Source organism: Strix aluco, chromosome 17 (genome assembly GCF_031877795.1).
Source record: "Strix aluco isolate bStrAlu1 chromosome 17, bStrAlu1.hap1, whole genome shotgun sequence".
Classification (NCBI taxonomy): Eukaryota; Metazoa; Chordata; class Aves; order Strigiformes; family Strigidae; genus Strix; species Strix aluco.
This window is the reverse complement of record NC_133947.1, coordinates 11,052,920-11,077,160: the sequence shown is the minus strand read 5'-3', so window position 1 is coordinate 11,077,160 and position 24,241 is coordinate 11,052,920. Positions and strand designations below refer to the sequence as shown.

At 49.7% G+C, this 24,241-nt stretch overlaps 1 protein-coding gene across 1 annotated transcript; it reads right to left on the bottom strand.

The window, feature by feature from the left end:
- Nucleotides 1-3,528: 3,528 nt before the first annotated feature.
- On the bottom strand, nt 3,529-23,082 carry HNF4A (hepatocyte nuclear factor 4 alpha). Its single transcript, XM_074843379.1, has 10 exons — nt 22,917-23,082; nt 19,013-19,187; nt 17,061-17,155; nt 14,460-14,566; nt 11,752-11,911; nt 8,383-8,466; nt 7,757-7,912; nt 7,238-7,474; nt 6,444-6,566; nt 3,529-5,774 (listed from the first exon to the last, which is right to left on the bottom strand). The coding sequence occupies exons 1-10, from the start codon at nt 23,035-23,037 to the stop codon at nt 5,632-5,634; spliced, it is 1,401 nt and encodes a 466-aa protein (XP_074699480.1). The 5' UTR covers nt 23,038-23,082; the 3' UTR covers nt 3,529-5,631.
- Nucleotides 23,083-24,241: the final 1,159 nt, after the last annotated feature.

Genomic DNA, 24,241 nt, shown 5'->3' with positions numbered 1-24,241 from the left:
CAGGCAGGAAATAGTAAGATTTCAATGGAAATGTAAGAGCCTGCAACGCTGGAGCTGTCACCACTGTGCCCTCCATGGGCATGCAGCACAGCAGGTCTCCAGTGTGCTCTCCCAGGTGAGAAGGTGCCACCGTAATCCCACCCTTTAAGGTAATTTTAAGAGAGGGCTAAAAACCACCCAGAGGTGAGGATCCCAATGGTTGTCCTTTATCTGTGCCAGAAATGCTGTAGTCCAGAGTCAGGGGTTCTGGGTCTGGCACTAAGGTTTCTCTTGGCTACTTCTGTCTCAAGCTTTTTTCTCAGTTGCTTGCCATCTTAGCTGGTGCTGTGTGAGCTGGGGACCTCCACACCTCTTTAGGTGGACCTTTAAGGCTTTGTATCGTCTGCAAATCAGTTCTGAGTGGATCCTAGGATATGCATGAACCAGTGTGCTCCATGCCAATGGTTAATGGTAATACTAACCCATCAGCAGGATTTATTAATGGATGTTTTTAAGATATAGTAAGGTTTTGGAGGATCCTGGAGAGGAACAGAGAAGTGTATTATTGAGCTACTTTATTGTAATGATTTTCCCGGTCAGTGAAGGGAAACATGTCATGTTCCAGCTGGTGCTAACACCTGGGTTGGCAGCTGCAGTGAGGGATTCCTGTCTGACTTTCAATGCGTCTGCTGTGGGTGTCTATCCAGGCATGTCCCTCAGGCAGCTCTTGCACTGTTTATCGCACCCATAGCAGTTTCTAGGAGGAGGTAGGGAATCACAACAGCTCCCCCCAGACCAGAGTCATCTGGCGTGGGGCCCCCAGGCTCAGAAGGGCTCCCTGGTCTTCGTGATTCTGTGGGGTCACAAGGGGCTGCAGGTCCCAGCCAGGCAGAGCTGCCAGAGGTGAGGGACTGAAATGGAGCATGGTCTGCAAAGCCCAGTGGTTTGTGTAACCCCTATCTTCTTCTACAACTGATCTCCCAAGTTAGGGGTGACCTCAGGCCTCTGAAAGCTGATGAAGCAGCCGCATTCAGGCAAGCCTGGCATCACTCTGGATCCAAAGCCAGAGTAAGCCTTGGAAATACAGTTCCCAAACCACCTTCCTTCCCAAGATCCAGGTTAGACTAAGAGCTCTTCTCCCCCTGGCCTTGGACTGGGAACTCTCTGTTGACCCCATCAGCCTCTTCTCTCTTACACAGGACGCCGAACTGAAGGACGTGACTGCAGTCTTGTTTGTGCCAAACTCTCCTGCTCACTCCACACCTAACAAAGCTGACAGTATATTGCCCTTTTTATTGGCCTGTCTGGCAATTTTTCAGGTGCTAGGTGTGTTTATGATTATCAGGGTCACACCTCAATTAGGAATGGGGAGAGGGATTTTAAACATACCCACACCTTACCGTTCCTCCTCCAGCCTCTCTGAGTGGAAAGGGGTTGTGCAGTGTGTGGCCTGAATTCCCAAACTGGTTGGTGATATTTGTGCTCAGCCTTGAGGGAAGTGGCCCGCCTGGCACACAGAATTGCCTGGCTCAGCAGTGCCACGTTGCTGAGCTGTCCGTGCTGCCTCTTTTTGTTCATGACTATCTGTGCCTGTGTGTGCACTTGCAAGTTTAATAGCAGCAATAGTTGCTTTTGTCAGAGATGATATGCAGGCCATAAAACTCGTTTGCCATTCTTTTTTTTTTTTCTCCCACTGAGATATGAAAGCTGTGGAAAAGGCTCCAAAGCCTGTTGGCTATTTCAGATGAAGGTTATATAAGGAATATGAAAAGAATGTATTTCATAGTGGCCAGAGGACCTAAAAATACCACTTTCACAGATTTTTGCTTGGACATTGTGAAAAGATTTCACAGCTGGAGATACTGCTGTGTGGGAAATCATCCTTAGTTTAGGTTGCAAGCGCAGAAAAGGACAGTCAAAAGCTCTTGTGTCCAAAAATGATGTATGGAAGTTGTGTCTTAAAGGCCGATACTAGCTGTCCTTATGGCAGCCACCTCCTGTGACATGGGACATTGTCTGTGGGCTCCAGGGAGCCCAGCAGGATAAACCACAGCCCATAAGTGGCAAGATCAGCGTCTCAGGGTGATTCCAGGCTGGAGTAGCAAAAGAGGTGAGGGTTGGGATCGAGGATGCCACTTAAGGATAAGGTTGTCTCTGGGGCAGTTTGAGGGTTTTTTTCCAAGTGATCCGAATCCAGCAATAAGAAACCTCCTGTAGGGATGGCACTGATTTAAGATTAACCAGGTAAAGGGCAACCTCAACAGAGTAGTTCATGGGAAGGAATCCAGGAGAATTTATTGCTTCAAAGATGTGATATTACATATATGGAGTTTTTAAGCATATACCCAGGTAAAACCAACTGTGGGTCACAGGGTTACTGTGGCAGGCAGAGGAGTCCTGTTTTTTATTTCTTCTTTTGACTGGACCAGCCACTCAGTCATTGTGTGTATGCTGAGATAACGCATGTCCTGAGACTGCCTTTGCTGACCCTGTTCAGGCATTCAGCGATGGCCTCAGAGCTCTGGATCATCACGGGTGCACAGGTGTTGAGGGCATGTTATTTGAGGTCTGTCCTATTCTCCCAGGTCCTTGGCCCCAGACTGTTAAGTGCTGTCTCCACATGGTCCTCAAACACAGTTTGAATCTCATCCCTGCATCTGATACCTGCTGACAGTTTTCATGAGCATGACTGTCAGTGGGACACCACTGGATGTGCAAGTGGGATGGAAAATCAGGCTGGTTCTCATCCCTTTTACCTGGGATGAGACTGCCCACCTCATTTCACATCAGGGGCAGGAGATGGGGGAACATGAGGGGCATGTCCTGCAGATCAGAGCTGAAAATGCCGGATGTTGTTCCTCCCCAGATACCTAATCTTTACAGCCATCTAGACCTCTCTCCTCTCTTCCCGTTATCTTCCTGGGCATGCTACAGCTGAGAGCAGGCTCCCGTGATCAGAAGAACAGGTCATTAAGAGCCTTCTCCAATTGTCAGTGTATTTCTTCACCTTTACAACCAGTGACAAATTGACTTTCACTTTACCATCTTATTGTGCCCCATAGGCTCAGTCTGCCTTTGGCTGCACCTGCTGCCAGCAGTAGGTTGGCTGTGTGTGAACCAAAGCAGAATCATTACCCCAAAGTGCCCAGAAATTACCTTTGAAATACAAGAGGAACTTAAAAATGAACATGTCAAAATGCTAATAACATATTTTGGCTTTCTTTGCTTGGCTTTTGGAGTGTGGTTACTTCAAATGTTTAAGCTCCCTGGAATCACAAAAGCAAATATTTATTCTTCATGTTTGTTTTTCTTTTAATGAAAATTGGAATTGTCATTCATCCATATGATTCCAGCACATGTGGCTTCAGGACAGACACCAGCTAATATTAGGCTTGCCAGGAAATAGTGGCAGCTGGCGACAGCATCAAACACTTGTTTGGGCTTTTTCCTCAACACATATATGCTTTGTGCTCAGACCAACAGGGAGGTGAGGCCCTTGATTTAAAATAAATCCTCCCAGAAGAAAGAAATCCATCTGTCTGGGAAAAGTTAGAAAATATTTTTGCATTTATTTCTTTTTTTTTTTTATGAATACAAACTCTAGTGAAGAAATATTCCTCTGTTTCCATTGGAAGGCAGTAACCAGCAAAAATTAATGTACAATATCGAGGAATGCTTGGTGCAAATGGACCAGAAAGGATTCCCCACAGAGTATGTCTACGTACAGGAAAAAAGGTTGCTGCAGTTGGAAGAGACAGCCTGGTTATTACGGTTTTTTTGCATTTAATCTCCCAATTATAAATAATCAATGTGATTTACAAAATAATTTACAGAAAATGATTGGATTCATCATTGCAATAAATTACTTGGTACGATGCCACCACCCTTGAGAGACGATACAATACTTCTGACACCATCAGCGCAAGGCGAGGTGTTTCATTTTTGCATTGGAAATCAAGGGACAGACCTGCAGCTCCTCTGGCTGGGCTGGCTCAGGTTCGACCCCGCCAGGGACCTCTCGGCAGCCATGGTTCCACCAGCTTCATCTTCCTGAGAGGCCAGCACCCCACATAGTCTATGGTTAGTTAGAGCTGCTATTGCCTTGCACTGCCAAAAATGACTCAGGCCTGAAGTGGTGTAGGGCTTTGCGAGCTCCAGCGCTGCTGGCACCTGGAGAGGCAAGCTCTGGGCGCGGGAGGGCTCCTTTCCTGGTTTTAGCTGTAAACCAAAGGTCAGGTCTGCGGGGTCTTGGCACGGACAGACACAGAGAAACAGGGACTGTGGCAGGGAGGGAGCAGGGCAGGTGGGTGCAGACCCATGGCTGGGGCAGACTCAAGGGGCTTAGGCGAGACGGGGTTTTTCCTGGACCTCTGTTGTTCTCCTTTGCAGGACTCGAACCACTGTGTTTTTGAGGTTGCTGCCTTCAAACCCTGTGAGGTCTGAAGGAGCCATAACGAACTCTTATCATGTTATGAAGACCTATAAATCTGTAATCAGCCACTCACTCTAAGCTGAAGGAGTGGCACTGGACTGGACAAATAGATTATATGGCATATCTTAGTACCAAAGCTGGGTCTGAACTGAGATCCTGGGTCACGATGCTCCCAGCACATGGGCAGCCCAAGACCTTGGTCCAATCTGTGAGGCTCAGGCTTTTCTCACCCTCACAGGTCTCTCCCCTTCATACATCCTTCTCCCCCACTTCTTTGCAAATAGGCAACCAGTGGTCTTCTGACTGCTGAGAAGCAGTAGTGGGGCCAGTGATATTTTTGGCAGTGCTGCCCACTGCTAGCCTGCATGGGGTGACCCCATCCCATTAGCTGAAATCTCCTGAATTCCTTGGTCCCCCAACTTCCCAGTCCAGGTAGTGAGGAGGCAGTAAGTGGTGTAAGGGAAGGGTTTGGCAGTGATTGCCTCTCTGAGCCTTGTGGTGGGAGGGCAATCATGGCACAGAAATAACAAAACCCCTCAAAAGGCAGAAGGATCCAAATAGTGGAGAATCCTGGTGAGCCAGACTTTGCCACAGTATCAGCTGAAAGATTTGTTAGATCTGGCTGGGGGTGGTTAGTGTGCTGGAGGGTGACACGATGCAAAGACCTGAGACTAGCCAAGGCTGAGGAGCATTTCTGGAATGCTGCCTGGGCAAAACCTGCGAGCTTCCTCTGCTGTGATGATTCTGGGGGAGCTTCCACCTCCATCAAGTTTGGCTGGACTGGGGACTGCCTGGGGAGCTGGCATGGCTGTGGGAGGGAAGCCCTCTATTCACACTGCACAGAGAATTGCTTGTTCGCAGGGTCTTGTGTGTGCTGAACCGATGCTGAGAGGTGGCAATGGGGGAACAGCCAGCTGCACTGTCCCCAGCCAGTTACTGCAACCTCCCCACAGAGGGAGGCAGAGATATGGCCCTTCTTACAAGGACTGAGGGTTTCAGTAAGGCTTCAACCTTAGTTCTGGGTCTCGGGGCTGCCCGTGGCACATGCTGTCCATAGCTGTAGGAAGACAGCTTTTGGTGGTGGTGGACTAGTCCAATAAGCAAGTCCGTGTCTTTGCGCCCAAGGACCTCTGGATGACTTCTTTTTTCACAGTGACAGAGTCAGTTTGGGCTTTTCTCCCACACGGTCTTCTAAATGAGGTCAGCTGGTCTGCAGATTGCTAGATGACCTCCTGTTTCGTGATGGCGGGTTGCGGGATGGAGGTGGGCTGTTTTGCCACGGTTGCAATAGCTCCAGGCAGCAGCTTGTATTGCTCTGGTCCTGACCCTGCAGGTGGAGATGGCTGTGGAGTTTCTGGAGTAGCTACAGAGAGAGAAACAAAATTAGAAGAGGGCCTCATGGACCTGACAGCACTGGGATCTGTCCTCAGTTGTGCGAGGTTCAGGTGTAAGCAAGGGAGAGGCTCTGTAACAAAACCATTGCTCCTAATGGCCTGTGTGTTTGCTGCAAGGCAGCCCGCATGCACAGGCGTGGTTAGATGCCCTGGAAGAACCACAATAACAAACATCAAATGAAGGGAGCTGCAGGCATTTTGATCTGTACTGGCCACTTTTTTGGTCAGCTGAGGTCATCTCAGCCCAAATTCCCAAGCGGTGGCCCCATGTGGTAGCTGTGTGTGGTGGACCAGATTCTCCTGTGGTTTTGCAGAGGGCAAAGTGAGGTGTGTCTGAACAAAAGGGGAGCCTTTCCACTCATTTCAGTAGGCACTGGATGGGATCAATCACCCCTTAAGGGCTATGTAAAAGTTACAGTCTGCCAGGGAAGATCTTGTTGAATCAGTTAGCCTAGCCTAATCTAATCTAACCCACCTGTTTGTCTTTCCCTCCTTTCTGCATAGGAATTTCTCACTCACTCATTATCAATCTCTGTCCTGCATGGAAATTTCCTTGCAAGGAAGAAACTACCTCCATAGGCATGCTGGAAAGCTCTCAGTTTCTCCTGGGAGCTCTCCATCTCTCTGGCAATACTCACACATCTGCCCGTTGTGCATCTGAGGAGGCATTGTGTTGGCCACAATGACATTTGTTCCCAGGTTCTCCTGGATCAGATGAGGGTGCAGGGGGTGGTGAGCATGCGGCGTTTCACTTGATGAGCCTACAAATGTGCAGAGGACATTAGTTGCCACAGTGGCAGAAGGAGACAGTTCAGATGGGCAGACCCACTGCACCAAAATGCCCAAGGCTTTGTGCATGATCAGCTTGTGCATATGTGATTGAGCACACTCTTCCCATTTTCCTCCATGGATGCCCTGGGCTCACAAACCCCTGCCTGCTGCCTGCATTTCCTCTCATACAGGATTATATTCCTCTCCTCCCGAGTCACACCTCCATATAAAGAATAGCACAGTGGTAACTTTTTGTTTTGTCCCACTGGATGCTCTCACTAGAAAATCTGGCACATGCTTTCAACCTGAGCTTTCAGACCCTTTTGATGACTTCCTTCTGACAGAGAGGAGGATTAATGAAATAACTGGCTGGTAGGAGTTTGAGGGTTGCACAGCAAAACCTGTCTACATGCAGAAGGCTGGGAATGCCTCTCCATAAATAGATGCAGAGCTAATGCATTTCTTTAGACGAGTAGAAATGGAGGACCCCTTGTTACCACTGCCAGTGACAGGGGGAGATGATTTTGTGTGAGTCAAGGGCTGACCTGCATACAAGCTGTCTCCATCTTTTGCAGGTAGGAAACAATGGCTGTGGAGGTTCTCAAGGGGATGGTGATCAGGAAACACTGAGACGCCTCTTGTAGGACCCTCAGGTACTCACCTCCCAGCAGCATCTCCTGCAGTAGGTTGTCAATCTTAGCCATGCCAAAGAGCTTGACAAACTGGATCTGCTCTATCATCTGCCAGGTGATGCTCTGCAGCACAGGCAGCAGCAGCAGCAGCTCCCCGAAGCGGCCCCGTGAGTCATATTGCCGGTCATTGATGTAGTCCTCCAGGCTGACCTGCACCTGGTACCGCATCCGCTTGATCTTGGAGGGGTCGCTTAGTCCTTTGGCATCTGAAACAACCCACAGAGCAAACTATCCAGGCTGCTTCCCTAGGAGCTGCCCTTCAGTAACAGCATGAAGTCTGGGTGCAGGCTGAGGTGAGCTGTCTGATTCTCTGTCGTCTGCTGTAATGGATGTTTTTTCTCTTCTTAGACTGACTTCTCCCCTCCCTCTAAGAACAATTTGCCCCAGAGAGGAGACCAGGCAGCGTTTCTACAACTCAGGACCAGTATTAGTCAGCATAACCCAGACTAGGCCCCTTTGACGGTAACCCTCACCAAGCTGGAGCATACCTGGGTCGAAGAAGATGATGGCTTTCAAGCAGGCATATTCATTATCGTCTATCTGCAGCTCCTGGAAGGGGAGGACCAGCTCGTCCAGGATGCGGATGGCCACGCGGTTCACCTCTACCAGTTCAGGGCAGTTCCGTGGGATGATGTGGTCATTTCCTTTGGACAAGAAGCACAGAGACTTGTCAAGGGTGGAAAGGAGTTCAAAACTCAGGTAACCTACGCCGAGATAATTTTGAGGGTGGAGGACTTAAGAATTTCCTCCTTCTGCCCCTTCCCTGGCTCAGTCCACCAGAAATGCTGATCTGTGTTGCCAGAGCAGCCTCTCCTTACACAGGAGTCACTCAAGCGAGGAAAAGCTGACCGAGGAGTAAGAGCCTTTTTCTCAATCACACCACAGCCTGCTTACACAAACCTGGAAGGGCAGTGTGAATGTTCATAGTCCACTGACTTCCAAATGTCGTGGCCCTGATGTGAATGTCAGCCAGGCCTAGCTGCACCCAAAGGTGCTAGGCTCGCTAAAATACCTGCACAAAGGATGCCCACAAATGCTAAAGCACCCTCTCCTTCACCCTGTCAGGGAAGCTTCGCAGAAGCAGGTGGGCCAGGAGCAGAAGTGCACTCTTTACCTAGCAGCAAGATGTCCTTGAACACCATGGACCTCTTGGCAGCTCCCAGTAACAGATGTTCCCCTGCATGTGCTCGCAGAAGTGCTACCTGCAAGAGCAGGGAAAAGTTATTTGGGTGATGCAGAGACAGAGACAAGGCTGTGATTTCATGTAAGCAAGAGAGAAAGCCCAGAATTCCTATACTGCACTCAGGGATGAGGAGTGAGAGTCCCTCTCCAGTCACAGTCAGAGAAAGAGGTCAAAAAATGGTTCACTCCTGTGCACAAACAGCTATAAATGCAGCAGAACCAGTAGATAATGGACAGCACCTGGAACATCCCATATTCGTGGCACATGTCATGAGCAAGACCATGCTAGACTGTCCCAGGACCTCACGCCAGCAGTGGGACATGTTCACAGCGGGACGTTTGCAGACGAGGCAACTCCTACAAGTGCAGAACCAGGGACCATGCTCCAGCCTGGGAAGTGAGGAGAAGTACCATCCACTGCTGTGGGCAGTTGCTGTCCCCCAGGGCCATGCCCACCTCCCGCTGAAATCGCGCTCATGGGGACCCACGTCTGCCTGGCTGGTGGGGTCACCCTCTGGCCATTCATTTCAGCAATGGGCATTTGGGCCAGGGAAGCCAAAGGGATGTTTTTCTGTCCTGACGTTAATGATTGAAGTGTTTCATTTTACACCCTCCAGTGGCTCCTGAGAATGTTCTGAATCTTTTGCCCTCCTTCAGTTAAAAATTTCAGAGATTTAGGCAGAAACAGAAGTTAACGATTGGACAGCCTGACACAGAGGCTTCTTAATGTCCGTCCAGGAGCCTCTGCTGGAGAAAACAATCATTAAACATTAATGGAGAGATTCTGAAAAGTGTGTCCTGATGGGAATGGTCCCCTTTTCCAGTGTGTTATCCCTCAGCATCTGACAAAGACAAGAGAAGTCTTACCCTACCAGAAATGCCAGGAGAATGTGTCACCCGTAGAAGAGAGCTCTGATTAGAAAAGATGCTGATGTCCAAGAGAGGAATTTTTTTTTGCAGAGGGTGAAAAAGAGTTATGCAAAATAAACAGAGTGGAGATCCTTGCAAAAAGACTACGCACACATGATGCTGGGGAATCTTTATCTATATGCCAAAATCTAGCGTCTCTCTATCACTATCCAAACATGGGCGGATGTGTTAGCTGAGCTGCTCGTAATTACCAGAGCTGCAAAAACACTGAGCTTGTCTATCTGACGAAACTTTGAGAAGGATGAAAAAACTGCAAGTCCCAAGGGGGAGCAAAGCCCTCATGTAGAAATTTCCTGCCTAATGTAAATTCAAGAAAGCTCAGTTTGGAACCACCATTTTTGTTTCCATAAAATTTGCTTGTTTGAGCAGGGTAAAGTAAAGTACTTCAACAAGGCAAAACCATCTCATTTGGTGTTTGCTCTTGCAGTGATCAACCTGAGATACATCATTCCATTGTGAACGAGGATAAATATAAAAGTTGTAACACAACAAAGTAGAACTTTAAAATGAAATGGCTTTGCCCCACCAAACCCAGTACTTTGACATTTTGGTGCAGAAGAAGAATGAGGGGTTGGGTATGACCTTTCCTATAAAAATATTGGCAGAGATGATTCATTCTCAGGCAACATTTTAACGGCAACATAGCAGTGTTTTCCAACATTAAATGTTCCCACTAAACATGTCTTGACTGGCTCTCATGCCCCTTGGGCAGCTGCCTTGCACATACTTTTGTTCACTCCCATTCTCTGGCATTTCTGTCCTTCCTCCTGCACTCCCTTGAGTATCTGCTGCCTCTGTTCTCACACCATCCTTAGAAAGCACAGATGGCATTAATTGATTAGTTTTAATACAGCACAGTCTTTCCTCTCAGGCCCTTTGGGACAGATTGGGAACTGCTCCTGATGGGGGATGGCTGGTCATAACAGCAGACCTGTTTCAGTTGGACAAGCCTGTGGAGCATGCTGAGAGCAGCCTCCCCTCTGTGGGAAGGCAGGGTTCAGACAATGTCATCTTTAGGCTTTGTTTTCTTCTTTGAGAAATTTTGCAGCCCCACAATTGTAACATGAGCTCATGTGGAAATTGCTGTAGTTTGCAGAGTTATTAACCAGGTTTACTGCCTCTGTTCCAAATGGCACAGGGATGCAATGGGTTGTGCAGAGCTGCCCAGGCCTCCGCGGGGCTGCAGCCTGTTTGCTGTGTGAATGTCCTTTGCCATTGGAGTCCATTTTGGTTTTCATAATTTTTGAGTTGTATTTGCCTTACGAGGTTAACAGTTTTCTTAACATTTTAAACAATTTAGCCCTTGTACACAACAAGAAAGAAGGAAATATGTTCCTGTGCTAACAGCACTGAATTCCCTGTGGCTCTGTGCTGCTGGGTGATTACTGAAGATCTCACTTTTAAGATTTAGGGGGTTTTGATCAGCTGGATGCTTTCACTTTCTGGATATTCTTTTTCTTGATAATGTAAAAATTACCTCTAGATAACAGGGCAGGAGACTGATCCTAACTGAAGAAGACCCATGCTGATTTTGTGACTGAACACTGGGCAGATTGGAAACCTTTCTACTTGTGATAGGACCTGTGCTGGCCACTGCCAGAAGTGCTATCCCTTCCCTCTGGAGCCTCCCCACCACGTGCTGATCAAGGGTGGGCACACATCACATCCTGCAACATCTGCTGCAGACCTCTGAAATTTGGACTTACACAGAGACATCTCCTTGTATCTCTTTGAGGCTGGCTGAGATCCTGCAGTGTGGTTTTACAGAAGATTTCAAACCCACTGTGCTTACCTTGGTTATGGAATCAGAAAATGTCATTTTAGGAATTCGTGTTAAATGCAAATAAATTTCTGGATTTTAATTCTGAAGAGAGATTTTCTTATTGCCTTGGGAGCAAACTAATGTTTATTTTCAATAACTCCACATCAGGAGGATGGATACAAACACATCCCTGGGCAAGAAACAGAAAGAGATAGGCAGATTTGGTTTTAAGTCTTGCGCAGACCTTAGGCTAGAAATTTGTCCTACTGAGTCTGATTACCCTAAGCATTTGTATAGCACTTCAGGTTTTCAATGTGCTGCACAAACTATAATGAATAAATAATTGACTGATTGACCCATGCAAAATGCGCACCTGATTATGTACCTTATTTGAGCTCAGTGTTATCATGACTGTGCTCATCGACTGATTAGCTGCACATGCAAATGGCCTGTGCTGGCATTGTATGGATGTCATTCCCAATCAGCTGCAGCAGTCAGGATAACAGAGTGGACAATGCACATTTTCTTTGAAGGTCTCAGCTGCCCGGCTCTCCTTCGGCTACCTGCTGCCTTCGCCAGGGCAGAGCAAGGTGGGGTGGATGGGGGCACTTGCCTGGTCATCCAAGGGCAGCTCACAGAAGGCAGGGATGTACTTGGCCCACTCAACCAGTACTAGCAACTGCTGCTTCATGGACTCACACACATCGGAGATGTTGGCAATCTTCTTCCCTCGGATGTCTCCGCTGATCACTGGAACCGGGGATGATATCTGGAAGGAGAGAAAAGATCCTTCAGCTTTCAGTGCCACAGAGGAAACAGACAGGAAAATTCCGAGCCCATGGGTTGTGTTGATGCAGACTCCAGCATTAACGATTACAAAACCAAATTTGTTGCACATCCACCCCCCCAGAATATGTGGCCCAGCACAGCTCATTTAAATTGAGAACAACTTGGGCATCTGTGAACATGAAATGCTTCAGAGCTGAGGCTGTGGATCGTCTCAGTAAACTGTCATGCCTTGAATAGACTGGAAAGGACAGAAGAAATATTTCTAAAGCCGAGGTCTTCCTCCTACTGAACAAATGTGCTCAGTCAAGATTCAGGAGAGAACAGAGGGGCTGGTGTAGCAGTCAGCCTCCCCAGTACCAAGGACACGTCCACCCAGTGGTGCTGCAGAAGCTACTTGGTCCCACCAAAGGGCAGAGAACCTCTCCCCCTTCCACCCTGCTCCAGAACCAGTGCTTGGCCAGACCTGCCTGGTCTGCTTTTGACAGGAGACATACAGGCTCTACTTCTGTCTGAGTCTGCATGAGCACAAGAAGTCTCTGCTGAAGGTAGCTTTCCAGGTCTGACATCGCTTTCAGTGACCACCGGTTCATTAATATTTGACATTACCCACTTTGAAATGCTAAAGACAGACTTTAAAGACAACAATCTCCCACCTCCACCCAGCTTTTAGGCCCTTTTGGCAAAACTGCACATGTGCAAGCATGACCACAACACAGATTGCATTTTTTGCATGGCGAATTATTTGTGATTGCAGAGCAAATGGGGCCATTGCATCCGCAAAGGGCAAGCCTGACAACTCTGCAAGTACTGTCACACAGAGCTGGAAAGAACATCTCCCCCAAACCAGGCACCCAACCTCCTGCACGGTTCTCATGCATAGCTGCTCACCCAGCTCATCTAAAAATTTGCCCTTAGTCACTACTTTATCCTCATGCTTCTGTAAGCAATTAACTCAACCCCATCGCTGCCCTCCGCCTGCCCTCTGTGCTCTTGTACAACATCAGCTCTTCCTGTCCTGTTCCTGCCAGCATTTTCAGCTTGGACCCTGCCAGCCTCCCCAAGGAAATGGAATTCAAATGCCACCTGCATTTTTTTTTTTTTCAGGTTGCATTGCCTGGAAGCTTTCCAGCTCTCGAGCTATTATTGAATAAATAAGATTGTAAAAATCTCACCATGTATTACCCTAATCAGAGAGCCCGGAAGGCTTAGCAAATAAATAAAGACCTCTGAGTGAGTGACCCGAGATCTTGGAGAAAGCAGCTCCTCAGCAGTATCTTGTTCTAATTAGCTAGGCACATAAAAGTTACCAATTACCATGCTGGAGCCTGCCTTGTTTAATGAGTCTCTCTGTGCTCTGTGGGAGAGCAGGAGCTCCCCTGGATTTGTCGATGGTTGTAGTTTTTATCAGCAGACCCTGCTCAAGACTTACATATGATGCCACTGCAGGACTCAGTCCCGGAAATGTCCTTCCCTTGTTGGTCAGGTGACTTGATGCCCCATTATCTCACACCTCTGGGAGCAGTGCCAATATTATCTTTATAGGGTATATATAAATATATTAGGGCCTGCGTAGGACAAGGTGAGACATGAGATGAGACTGGATATGCTGCTTGTGTACAGGATTGGCCCTTGGTCCTTCTGGTGTATCCCCTCCTTGGCGAAGTGGACCTTACAGCCTAAGTGCTAGCGTGGAGCCCAGAGCATGGCACATCCTGTCCTAGAGCATCCCTCGGGGCAGCCTTCAGGGTACTGTGACCCTTGAAGCAAGGAAGAACATGGACTGTCAACTTGAATCCCTCTTCATTTTCCTCGGGACAAGGAGTGCTGCTCTCCCCAGTGCCCATGAAGGATGGCAGCTCCTGCCTCCAGCACAGACCCGTCCTCATCGCTTGTTCTCGCAGACAAACCCTCCCTGCAGCCTGTGTGCTCCCATCCTGTCCTGTGTCCTCCTAGAGAGTGCTGATCTGATGTACACCATTTGCAATAGCCAGATTCTTAAATCAGAGTCATCTTTTCAGGTGAACATTCTAGGAAATGAGTCTTGGCAGTATGCTAGTGGAAATGGGAAATTTCAAGCAAACACTGGAAAGAATATCTGCATAAAACAAGCATGAAACTGATTCCTCATGAAACTGTGAAGGAAGCCAGAATCCAAAGTTCCTAACAGCCGATGGGGAAGGGAGGCTGCTCGTACAAAGCCAGCCCCTTGGCTGGCTCAGGTGGCTGCAGCTCCTTGGATTTCAATGAGTCTACCTTGTTTTCTTCCAGCAGGCTCTCCAGCCGTCATGTGTCCCATCAAAGCAGAAGAGGTTATTGCATATTATTACCACTGAGTTCTGGACCAAAGAGCATTAAAGGGATGGTTTCAGGTAACAAGTGACTTTGAAAAATCAGTGTTGAGTTGGCAGATAAGTTACTTTAAAAAAAAGGTGGTAATTTGAAGACTCAGCTATTAAATACTCAACTGGCTCTACTGGCCAGATAGTGCCTAATTATTTTGTATTTGCCAAAGAAGAAGGAGGAGGTACCTGTTGTGCCAGGACTTCTGCCTGCAGTAAGACATTGATGGAGGGCAAGCTGCTGTCTTCGTAACTTGATCTCCGGGTGCTGATTCGGTCCCGTTCATTTTGTACAGCTGCAAGAGAGTATTTTGGCTGAGCTGCAGGTCGTTCATGTCAATGCACACTGAAAACTAGCACAGACTTTTGTTGTTCCCCTTCCTTAGCTGCAGTTTCCCAACTCGCCTGTCTGGCAGGGTAGAGGAGCACTGTGTCTGGTTTGTGACAGGAGAGCTGACTACATCTGGTGGTTCTGTTTTCACATTCACTTTATTAGGTTTTCCTGGGATGGGGTCATTTCAGAACCCAGACGCCTGGTTCAAAGACTGTAGAGTTCAGTGGGAAAGTTTCCTCTCAAAGGATCTGGTTCTGAGTTTTTTGCTTTCAAGATATGGGGTCTGAAATGGTGGCCATGCTCACACATGCAGCCCAAATGTATGAAATGGAGGAGTCAAGTGTCTGCATGGCTGCTTTGTCTGTCCAAATGACTTCAGTGAGCTCTGTTTGGGGAGCTCTTGCACTGGGTAGGTGCAGTTGGAAAACTTCCACTAAGCTACAATAAGGAAGGAAGTGCAGAACAGCTCCTACTTATCTATCCAGAGCAACAGAGCTCTCTCACACCTTATCGTAAAGACAGTCCCAGGACAGGTTTGACCCCAACGTGCCTCCCTGCTTGGTCTAATCTTGAGGACCTGGGCTTTGAGTCTAGAAGCAGCAGCAGCCACAGAAGCAGTAGTGCTGAGGGGGAGGATTTGCCTCTCTGTCTGTCACGAGGCTGTGGGCTGGCTGTAATTCACCATGGTCATGCCAGTCAAAGCCATCTGCTCAAATAAGGTATTGATCGATGGCAGGGGAAACAGAACAGTCCCTGCCTTAGGCTGGTGGCTCTCTGGATTGATACGTTCTCAATGTATAAATCCACCTGATAAAAAGCAATAATGAGGCTGGGCCAGAAGAAAAGCCCTGCAGTCAGCGGCTGTAAATAGGAGCTCTCAAGGTTATGCTGCTTGTTATCAGTAGCAGGCCCCCGAGTTCAGTCACGCCATGATGTTTTCCAAATGTTTGCTCAGTATTAGCTGGTCATGCACCTAATGTAACTTCTATTGAATATTAACAGACAGCAACGAAGCTCTGGGCACGGGATGAGCGGGCACTGCAGGGAGAGGAGGATTCCTATGTTCTTCAGGAAAAGTCAAGCCAAGTTCCTTGCAATACCTTATCCCCTTTAACAGGGAAGAAATGTTCCTGTTCAGAGGTGTTCCAGCAGGCTGGTGTTCCTGGGAAACCTGCCCAGGTACTGCTGGTACTTCCCTGTTATCTTCAAGGAACCTTTTTCTCCTAAGTTTCTCCTCAACGGGGTGTGAACTGGGGGGCACACAGGGTTTAATTTCTCTGCCTGGAACAACAGGGCCAAATGCCTCCTGGTTATCCCTTTGCAGACATCAGTGGGGTGAGCTCTGAGATGTGCCAGGCAGCTCCTCTGGGCTGCTCCTGGCAGTTTGTCCCTCCACCAACAGGGCCACCAGCAAGGTCACCGGCGGGACCACCAGTGGGCCACCAGCAGGACCACAGCACCCCAGGTTTTCTTGCTACTGGGAATACTCCTGAGAACCAAGCAGGGCTAAACAAGGGGTGAATCCTGTCCTGTCATGTTTGAGTCGTGGGGACCTGGAAGGGTTGCAGAGACAGTGAGGCAGGGAAGTTGGTGGGGTGAGCCTTGGCCATGCAGGGGGGTTGATCTTTTTACTCATTTCATATGGAGCTAAATAGCCAAAATGCTCCACCTTACTCTGGGTGCTTTCTGCTGTGGCTGATGCATCAGGTAAAACTAAGCTCTCTGCAGAGGGTCAGCAAGAACCTATATGCACATTTGGGAAAAAAAGGGGCAAAATGACAGTTGGACCTTTGCTGGACTCACCCGTCCAGCTGTGGATTTCATGGTGTCTCTGGGGCAACAGCACTTAGAACAGTTTTCCCAAAGTATTTCCAAGTTTTCAGGCCTTCTTTGAAGTTTCTGCTTCTCACTGATGTTGAGAAGCGTTCCCAAACCGCTCGGATGCCCCAGCTATGTGGGAACGCAGGTGATGTGTGTGTCAGTGTGAGTGAGAGTGAGCTGAAGAGGCCCAGGAGTGATTTGTGTGTACAAGCACGGGCAGTTCTGAGACACAAGCATGGCCCTGTGGCACTCTTGTGGGCTTGTCTTTGCTGGCATTTTGAGAGGTGCCCTGAGAAGGGGCCCTGAAATTGAATTTAGGAGCATGCAGGGCCCCCAGGCCTTGAGCTCAGCTGTTGAGACAATGGCTACTTGCAAGGACGTCGCACGGGTAGGAGCGGGCAGGTTGGGCGCATGCAGGGCTCATGACTGGAGGCAAAAACTCTCCATAAAGCCCCCTGTGATGGGAGTCTGGATCTGTGCACAGGAGAGCACTGTGGAGGGAAGACAGGGCTAAGATAGTTGGGTGAGTGTGTATACGGCAGGGACTGGCCTTGGGCTGTGAGGGCTTCCTCAAACATATACAGCCAGCGTGACTGCTGCTAGGAGAAGCGCAGGGAAATCACACGATCACCCACCTTCCTTCTTCATTCCTGCTCGGAAGCACTTCTTAAGCCTGCAGTATCGGCACTGGTTTCTTTTGTCTTTGTCTACCACACACTGCCTGTTAAACCTGGGAAGAAAGAGAGGTGTGAGGAGCAGCAAGACTGAGCCTGAAGGCAGGACAAGACAGAGCCCCAAGCTCCAAGATACACTCAGAGCGGGTTCCTAGAGGTTCACCCTGAGAAAGGAGCCCCAGTCTGTGCCATTTTTGCACTTGCTTTAACCTGAGGTTTCTTCTTTACACTGAACATCTCAGCTCTCTGCTCTGCCTCTGGATGTTCAATAAGGACAGGCTAGAGCTGACAGTCACATGTAGGAGTTCAGGCTCCTGGTCCTGCTCACTAACCACTAGGCACAGGATGCTCATGATGGACTAACAAGCCCCAGTGAAGTTAAAAGTGTGAGCCAGGAAGGTCAGAGCCAACTTGGTAACCTCTGTTTTAAGTTAGATCCCAGTTAGAAGGGAGGAAGAATGCATTTATTCTGAATTTTAAAAAAGGGTAGAAGGTTGTTCTTGAGCTAGTAAGGTTAAGAGGTGGGTTTAAGTCCCTGCATCTCTCCAGGACTGTGTCTGGGACCCAGGCATGTTGGTTCTGACCTCTGGACAGCACTGCTGGTGTACGAACAGCTCTGCAGCCACCTGCGCTTCAGAGAGGACTTGGGAAGCAACCAGCTCCTTCCCTCCTCACTTGTATCACCAAACCCACTGCACATGGCGGGGCAAACGCTGATCTCCCATGTGTGTGGCTCTTGAATGCAGCACAAGCCTGGTGGCCATCTGCAGCATGGATTTCACTTGCAAATTCTCTCTAATTTACTGTGGACTGATCAAGCTTGTAAAATAAAGACAAAGGCGTACAGAGCTGGGAAAGGGCTCCCAGCCATGCTGAGTTCTGTAGCTTTTGAAAAGGCTTGTTTCTGCTGTGCTTTTTAAGGCCCCAAACTAAGATTTGACCAAATGGATGCCTGAAAGCAGTTTTTTAATCACTTATATAAAAGCCCTAGTCTCCAAAGAGCACCTTGGCTTTTCCACTGGAGCTATGGGGAGGGGGCTCTTCGTCAGCCAGCTTAAATAACCCTGGGGTGTAAGTGATAATGTGCTTCACATGCACTCATAAGCCTGGGGCTTCTTTCTGTCACTTGGATTTTAGAGTCATGTTGCACTTCACACTCTCCAAGTGGCTGGGAGGCCATCAGGAGTAACTCAATCAAAAAGTCCAAGTGATTTAGACACTGAGCTGAGGTTTCCTTGGTTTCCTCTATGGCTCTGTGTGTGGGTTGCTCAGAACAGGGAGCAGGCAGGTCACAACCACTGATGGCACGGGGGAGCCGTGGGCTCCTACCAATGACACAAGGTGCAGTGTATGAGTTGCAGGAGCAACATGGGTGTCTCATCCTCAGAGACATGCCTGCTATGCTGCCCAGCTTTTTGCTCCTTAGATGTTCTTTTATGTAACAGGCAGTGACAGCATTTTAGGTAGATGGCAGACACACTTCCATCTTATGATGGAGAAGAGATGGGAGGCCACTGAAGTGCTCCCAGAGAATGAGCAGGGTTTGCACTGCACTCAGAGCACTGAGTAGCAAGGTGCTCAGCCCCTGTAATAGGGCTTCCCCCTGGCACCACCTTGCTTGCTGGCTGCACCCGTGTTTGGCCATATCCATTTGCAAGAACACATGCTTGGACCTTAAAGAATGGGGCAAGACCTCCCAGGGTCTTTCCCTGGTGATCACTGGAGGGCAATCACAAAATGAGAGCAGTCTTCTGACCCTTCCCAGCTGGGGCGTGAGGTCAGGGAAGGTGGTGGAAGACGCAGGGAGGATGAAGAGGATGAAGGACCATTCTGGTGGACTTTGAGGGCTTTGCTGTTCAGCTCCTAGGGACTGTTTTGTCTCAGCCACATGACTCTGTCCCCTCTGTCCTTACCTGCAGGAATACATGTGGTTCTTCCGGACGCTTCTCCTGAAGAAGCCTTTGCAGCCATCGCAGCTGGAAGCCCCGTAATGCTTCCCCGTGGCGCGGTCCCCGCAGATGGCACACAGCGCACTCACCCCAATGCTGTTGGAAGTGTTGAGGTTGGCTGCTTCTGATGGAGACGTGTCTGCTTGGGGAAGGACACAGGAAGAAGACGACAGTGAGACAGAGAGCCAACATTTCCTAACTCAGTTTCCAGTGAGAGACTTGATTTTTGGAGGAACCAGGCAGCTGCAGCCAGGCTGTGCAGCAGGGGTTGGTCAGGTGTGTAAGGAGTGGTGGGTGCTCTGAGTGTCTTAAGTCATTGCATTTTGAGTGTGCAAAAGCTCCCCACATGCCAGGGTGAGGCAGCTCTTCCCAAAGGCCTGCCTCCAGTGACGCCTTCAGACAAAACAGAAACCCATTTGCAGGAGTCACAGAGCAGAACCAAAATTCCTTGGGGATTTGCAGGTGCTTTGGGCTGCAGTAGTGTGGCCAGAGAAAAAGTTGGTGCAGCGTTAAAACTGAGGTATTACAGCTCAGGGTGAGCAGCTGATTTATTAGAGAGGTGTTTGTGTTACAGCACCAAAAGACCCCAAGGCAGCCCCGAGCAGATGCTATTAGAGAAACAGGGTGACCAGCTCGCTTTGCTGCAGAGCTTCTCTGCCAGGCATGGAGCTTCAGCCTGCATGGCAGCTCTTCAGAAGAACAAGACTTTAAATGCATAATGAACTCAAATGACTACAGCTGGAAATCACTATCCATGCAGGGAAGGACTGATCAAGCTAACCCAGAAAGAAAGGGAGATGCTACAGCATGGAGGAGGCTGTTTGCTGGGTATCTTCCAGAGTCTGGTAGCACCACAGCTGAGGTTGATGTGTCTTACAGTCCTCACAGACCAAGGGGGGCTGACACTTGCAGGGCTCTTTTGGGGAGGATGGGGAATTGCAACAGCCTCTGTGGGAAAGGACATTTGAAAGGCTTGAAACCATACAACCCAGACACTAAAACCCCTCCAGCAAGCCAAACAAACCTCGAGGCTGAAGGGATCAGGCCTTAATTCAGTTGATCTAATTGTCCCCTCCCATGTACATTTTCCTGTATCAGCACAAGCACATTCCCTGCTTCAGTGGAAATCCCCGTTGCAAATGATACCCAGGATCTACAAAGCCATAGAAACCTGCTGGGATTTTAATACTTGAGTCTATTGGTCCCTGGTCTCTGGCTTTGGCAGGGACACAGTTAACGCTCACCCCAGGAGGAAAACAGCTGCCTGGGGGAGCAGAAAGGAGGCTGGGTGCCATAAAAAGGCTGGTCCCAGCAGGGCTCCCTTGGGTAGCTGGAGCATGGGTGCTGGGGGAGGCCAAGGCAATGCTGCCTGGGGGAGGGCTACAATTTTAGCTTTTATTTTGCAGAGAAAGGGGTATTGCAGCAGGCTCACAGCCTGCTCGTGCTATCCCTCGGCAGGAGTAACTGGTGTGGATCCAGCAGCAAGCTAGCTTGGGGGATCTTGAGCCAGCACCTTCCCTGGCTCTGGCAGCACCTTTCATTTCCCTGCCTGCTTTCTAATTCCTTGTGTCCCTCCTATATTTCTCTCTGAGTCACTTTGCTGCCTCTCTGTGTCCCTGCCTGGCACACCCTGTCACACAGCTGCATTTCCGTGAGTGCAGCTGCCTGTGCAAAGCTCCTCTCTCCACTCCCAAAGCCCCGAGCTCCTCCCAAGACCATTCCGGCTGTCTCTTGTCCCTATGAGCAACTTGCCTCCAAAAACATCCTTTCTCACAATGCATCCTGAGGGCTCAGCTGGATGAAGGTCACTCCAGAAGGAAAGTTAATTTCCAGTTTCAGCTAAACATAGGACTTACACGAGAGAGGAAGAGCTGATCTGCCTATAATCACATTACTTGTGTATCTGTGACAGCCCAGATAAATCCCTTTTTAGCAGTATATCATGCTGTAATCAGATGAATGTAGAACAGGAAAAACTGGCACCATTATCAAAGAAATTACAACATCTTAGTCTAATAGCCAACCAACAATGAAATTATTGCCTAATGGATAATTTTCCAATTAAGTTTATTTCATAGTGCCAGAAATTTGGGCTTCTGGCTGTTGCAGTGAAGTGGGTTTAATGGGATTGATTTGGAGTTAAGCTAAATGGAAGAAAGAAAAAATCTGACTTTAAGTTTGAGACCTTGCAGATGAGACTTGTGTTAGGACAGGAGCTCCTCAAGAGGTCCCCAAGCCTGTCTGAACACGGGATGTGTTTGGTCTGTGACAGTGGCAAACTCGGTCACTGCTGAGCAGCCACCTCTGGGCTGGAGCTGCAGAGCTGTGCAGGGCAGGGGCCAAGCTGTCCCACAGTCCTCGGCCAGAAAAGGAGGTGGAGGTTTTGTAGGCGGAGGTTTTGTAGGCAGAGAGTTGCGGGCACTTGCTGGAGTGCCAAAGCAGCCCTGGAGAAAGACCTGCCCCTGGTCTGGAGCTGGGCAGAGGAGGAGAGGTGTTGGTGCCGCCTGACCCAGCTGACTCATCCACCCCGAGGGCGTATTACGTATCACACCTATTCTCGTCATATAAAATTATCGTGTCCCTCTGCCCCTTGGAGCCCTCAGCCCAGGGGGCTGAGTCGCAGCCCCCTGTGCAGGGTGGGAGAGGGGCACGGAGAGAAGCAAGACCTGGGCTTGTCTGGGAGGGTCCAGATGGGCATTGGCAGAGCCAAAGGGAGCTGCTTTCAGCCCTGAGACCCCTGGGTGGGTAGAATCAGCCCCAGGGAGCAGAGAAGGGGCTGAGACCCAGGGTGGCGGGGCGTTACTGCACAGCAGAGCCACTTTGGCACCACAGTGTCACATCCGTGACAGAGCAGAGCCATAACCCAGGAAAGACCCACACAGGCTGTGAGGGGAGAGCCCATGCCACTAGCACAGCCCTTCTGGGACAGGGGTGCCCCAGCAGCCTCGGTGACGCAGCAGGCAGGAGGAAAGGGCTCGGGGGGTCGCTTTCTGCCGTGTGATTCATTTAGTCATTAACCTCGTATTTAGAGAGACTTTAGGGGGGACTTGAAGAGGAATCTCCTGTTATCTCTGAGCATTTAATCACCAGGTCTCCTTGGTCCCCAAGTGGGTGGGCCAGGGTTGTGAATCCGGGTGGGTTAAGTGTGATCCTACCCTCCTGAGGGGATGGGAATGCTCATCTATCCTTGCCAGATCCCCTCGCCCCTCTTCCCGGGGGCTGAGCCTCCCAGCCCGGCAGCACTCCAGGGAAGGGGATGCCACCCCACACCCCAGCACTGCACGGGGAAGAGCCATGGCCTCAGGGCAGCTACAGGGGCAGCGCTTGAATCGCTTTTCGAAGGGATTTCCATCCCTGCTAGGCGCTAAATGTCTTTCTGCTCTGGGAGAATCTAGCACCAGCTGCTGCTGGGGTGGGACTGGCTCTGTTCTGGAGCCACTGGCTCAGTCGTCTCTCGGGGAGCTGTTGGCAGCATTTCACTCAGAAACGTTTGGCTGGTCTTTTCTTTTGATTGGGGTCTGGGGGTGGTGAGACCCTCCCTGTGCTCAGCCCCAGTCCCAGACCCTTAGCTGAATGTCCAGTGGGGACGTCTCATTGCACCCAGCTCCTGGTGAGTGCCATCCCTGAGGTGTCTGGGCTGCGGGGCACTATCCTGCCTGCGCCAAGCACAGCATTGAACCACCACCTCTATTTCTCCCCAGGGGAAGCAGAAACCCCCACAATGAACTGCTGGGAGCCCCACGGCTGACACCCCTGCCATACCCCCACCCTCCTCGGGAGCATTTCGGCGGCCACCCCAGGGACTTTTCCTCCTGCACCCCCCAGCTCATCCCACCACAGTGGAGGAGAGAAGACAGAGGGGACTTACCGTTGCCCATAGCCAGCACCTGCATGTTCTCAAACTCCAGAGTGGTATACGCCGGGTCCAGCGCCGCACTATAATCTGCCATCTCCATGTCTATTAGGGCTTTGGAAAGGCGCATTATCATCGGCAAACACGGGCCAGATTGTACCGATTCCCTTGTCCGAGGCTATTGGCCCTTCTGCCTCCCTCTGCCTTCGCTGCGTCCCCTATCTGTTGTCTTTTATTTCAAATATTTCTCTGAAAGGATTTGCTGAGCCTCAAGGCCTATACTCCCCAGAGGGGTGGAGGCAGGAGGCAGGGGGTTAATCTTTAATCATCTCACCCACTGCCGAACGCTGCTAAGCTGTTTTTTTTTGGTGGAGCAGCAGTGATTCTTGTTGACTGTTTATTACTGAATCTCGAGGTGCTTTGCTGATCCCAGCTCCTGGGCACAGGCAGGACTGAGGGAGCAGGCGCTTGCCGCCCAGGGAACACCTTCCTGGGCTATTGACCTTGATGCTGAGCTGCTGGTGTTGGTCTTAATTGTAGCTGGGGTGGAAAACTTGGAAAAAACCCTGCCAGGAGAACAAGGTTGCTCTTCACTTCAGTCATTGTTTTCCCCACTCCACAGTTGGTTGCCTTCTCTCCCTGATTTTCCCTTCTCTCACTCCCTCCATCACTCCCACACCTTTTCCTTTTTCTCCCTCCCTGTCAGAGAAGGTCAGCACCTGCCTGGCAATTTACACGTTGCTATGCAAAGTAACGACACAACTCCTTTTACTTTCCTATAAACTGAGTTTTACAGGGACTGGATGCCCTATAAACCGATCTCACTCTGCAGCCATGCCCAAACGGCGAGCGGGGCGGGGTGTGGCATGGACACCCTGGACATCACCGGGGCTGTTCCTGTCCCACCACTGGAGCCACCTTGTGCCGGACAGCCCCCAGCCTCAGGTTTTGACTGACACGTCTTAAAATTTTCATTAGGTGTTTTACAATTCAGCAGAGCTTTACTCTGCAGTGGGATTTTTCCTTCTGCAAAAACAGCCGCCACCAGCTCTCCGCCACCAGCACCAGCAGTGGTTCAGCCACCTCGCCCAGACCTGGGGTCCAACCCACTGGTACTGGATGGGGGGGACTGGAGTGAGCAGCAGAGCTGCCTGTGCTCTCCTCCTTGCTAACCTGGGTGCTTTCCTCCCCAGCTGCCCCATGGCACATCACTCCTCCACTTTAGACAGGACTGAGACATTTCAGTGTAATTGCAATATCAGTGAGTGTGAATTTAATTGATCACTGAATGGCATCGGCTGGATGGTGCGGGAGAACCAGCAATTAATGGTCTGATATCA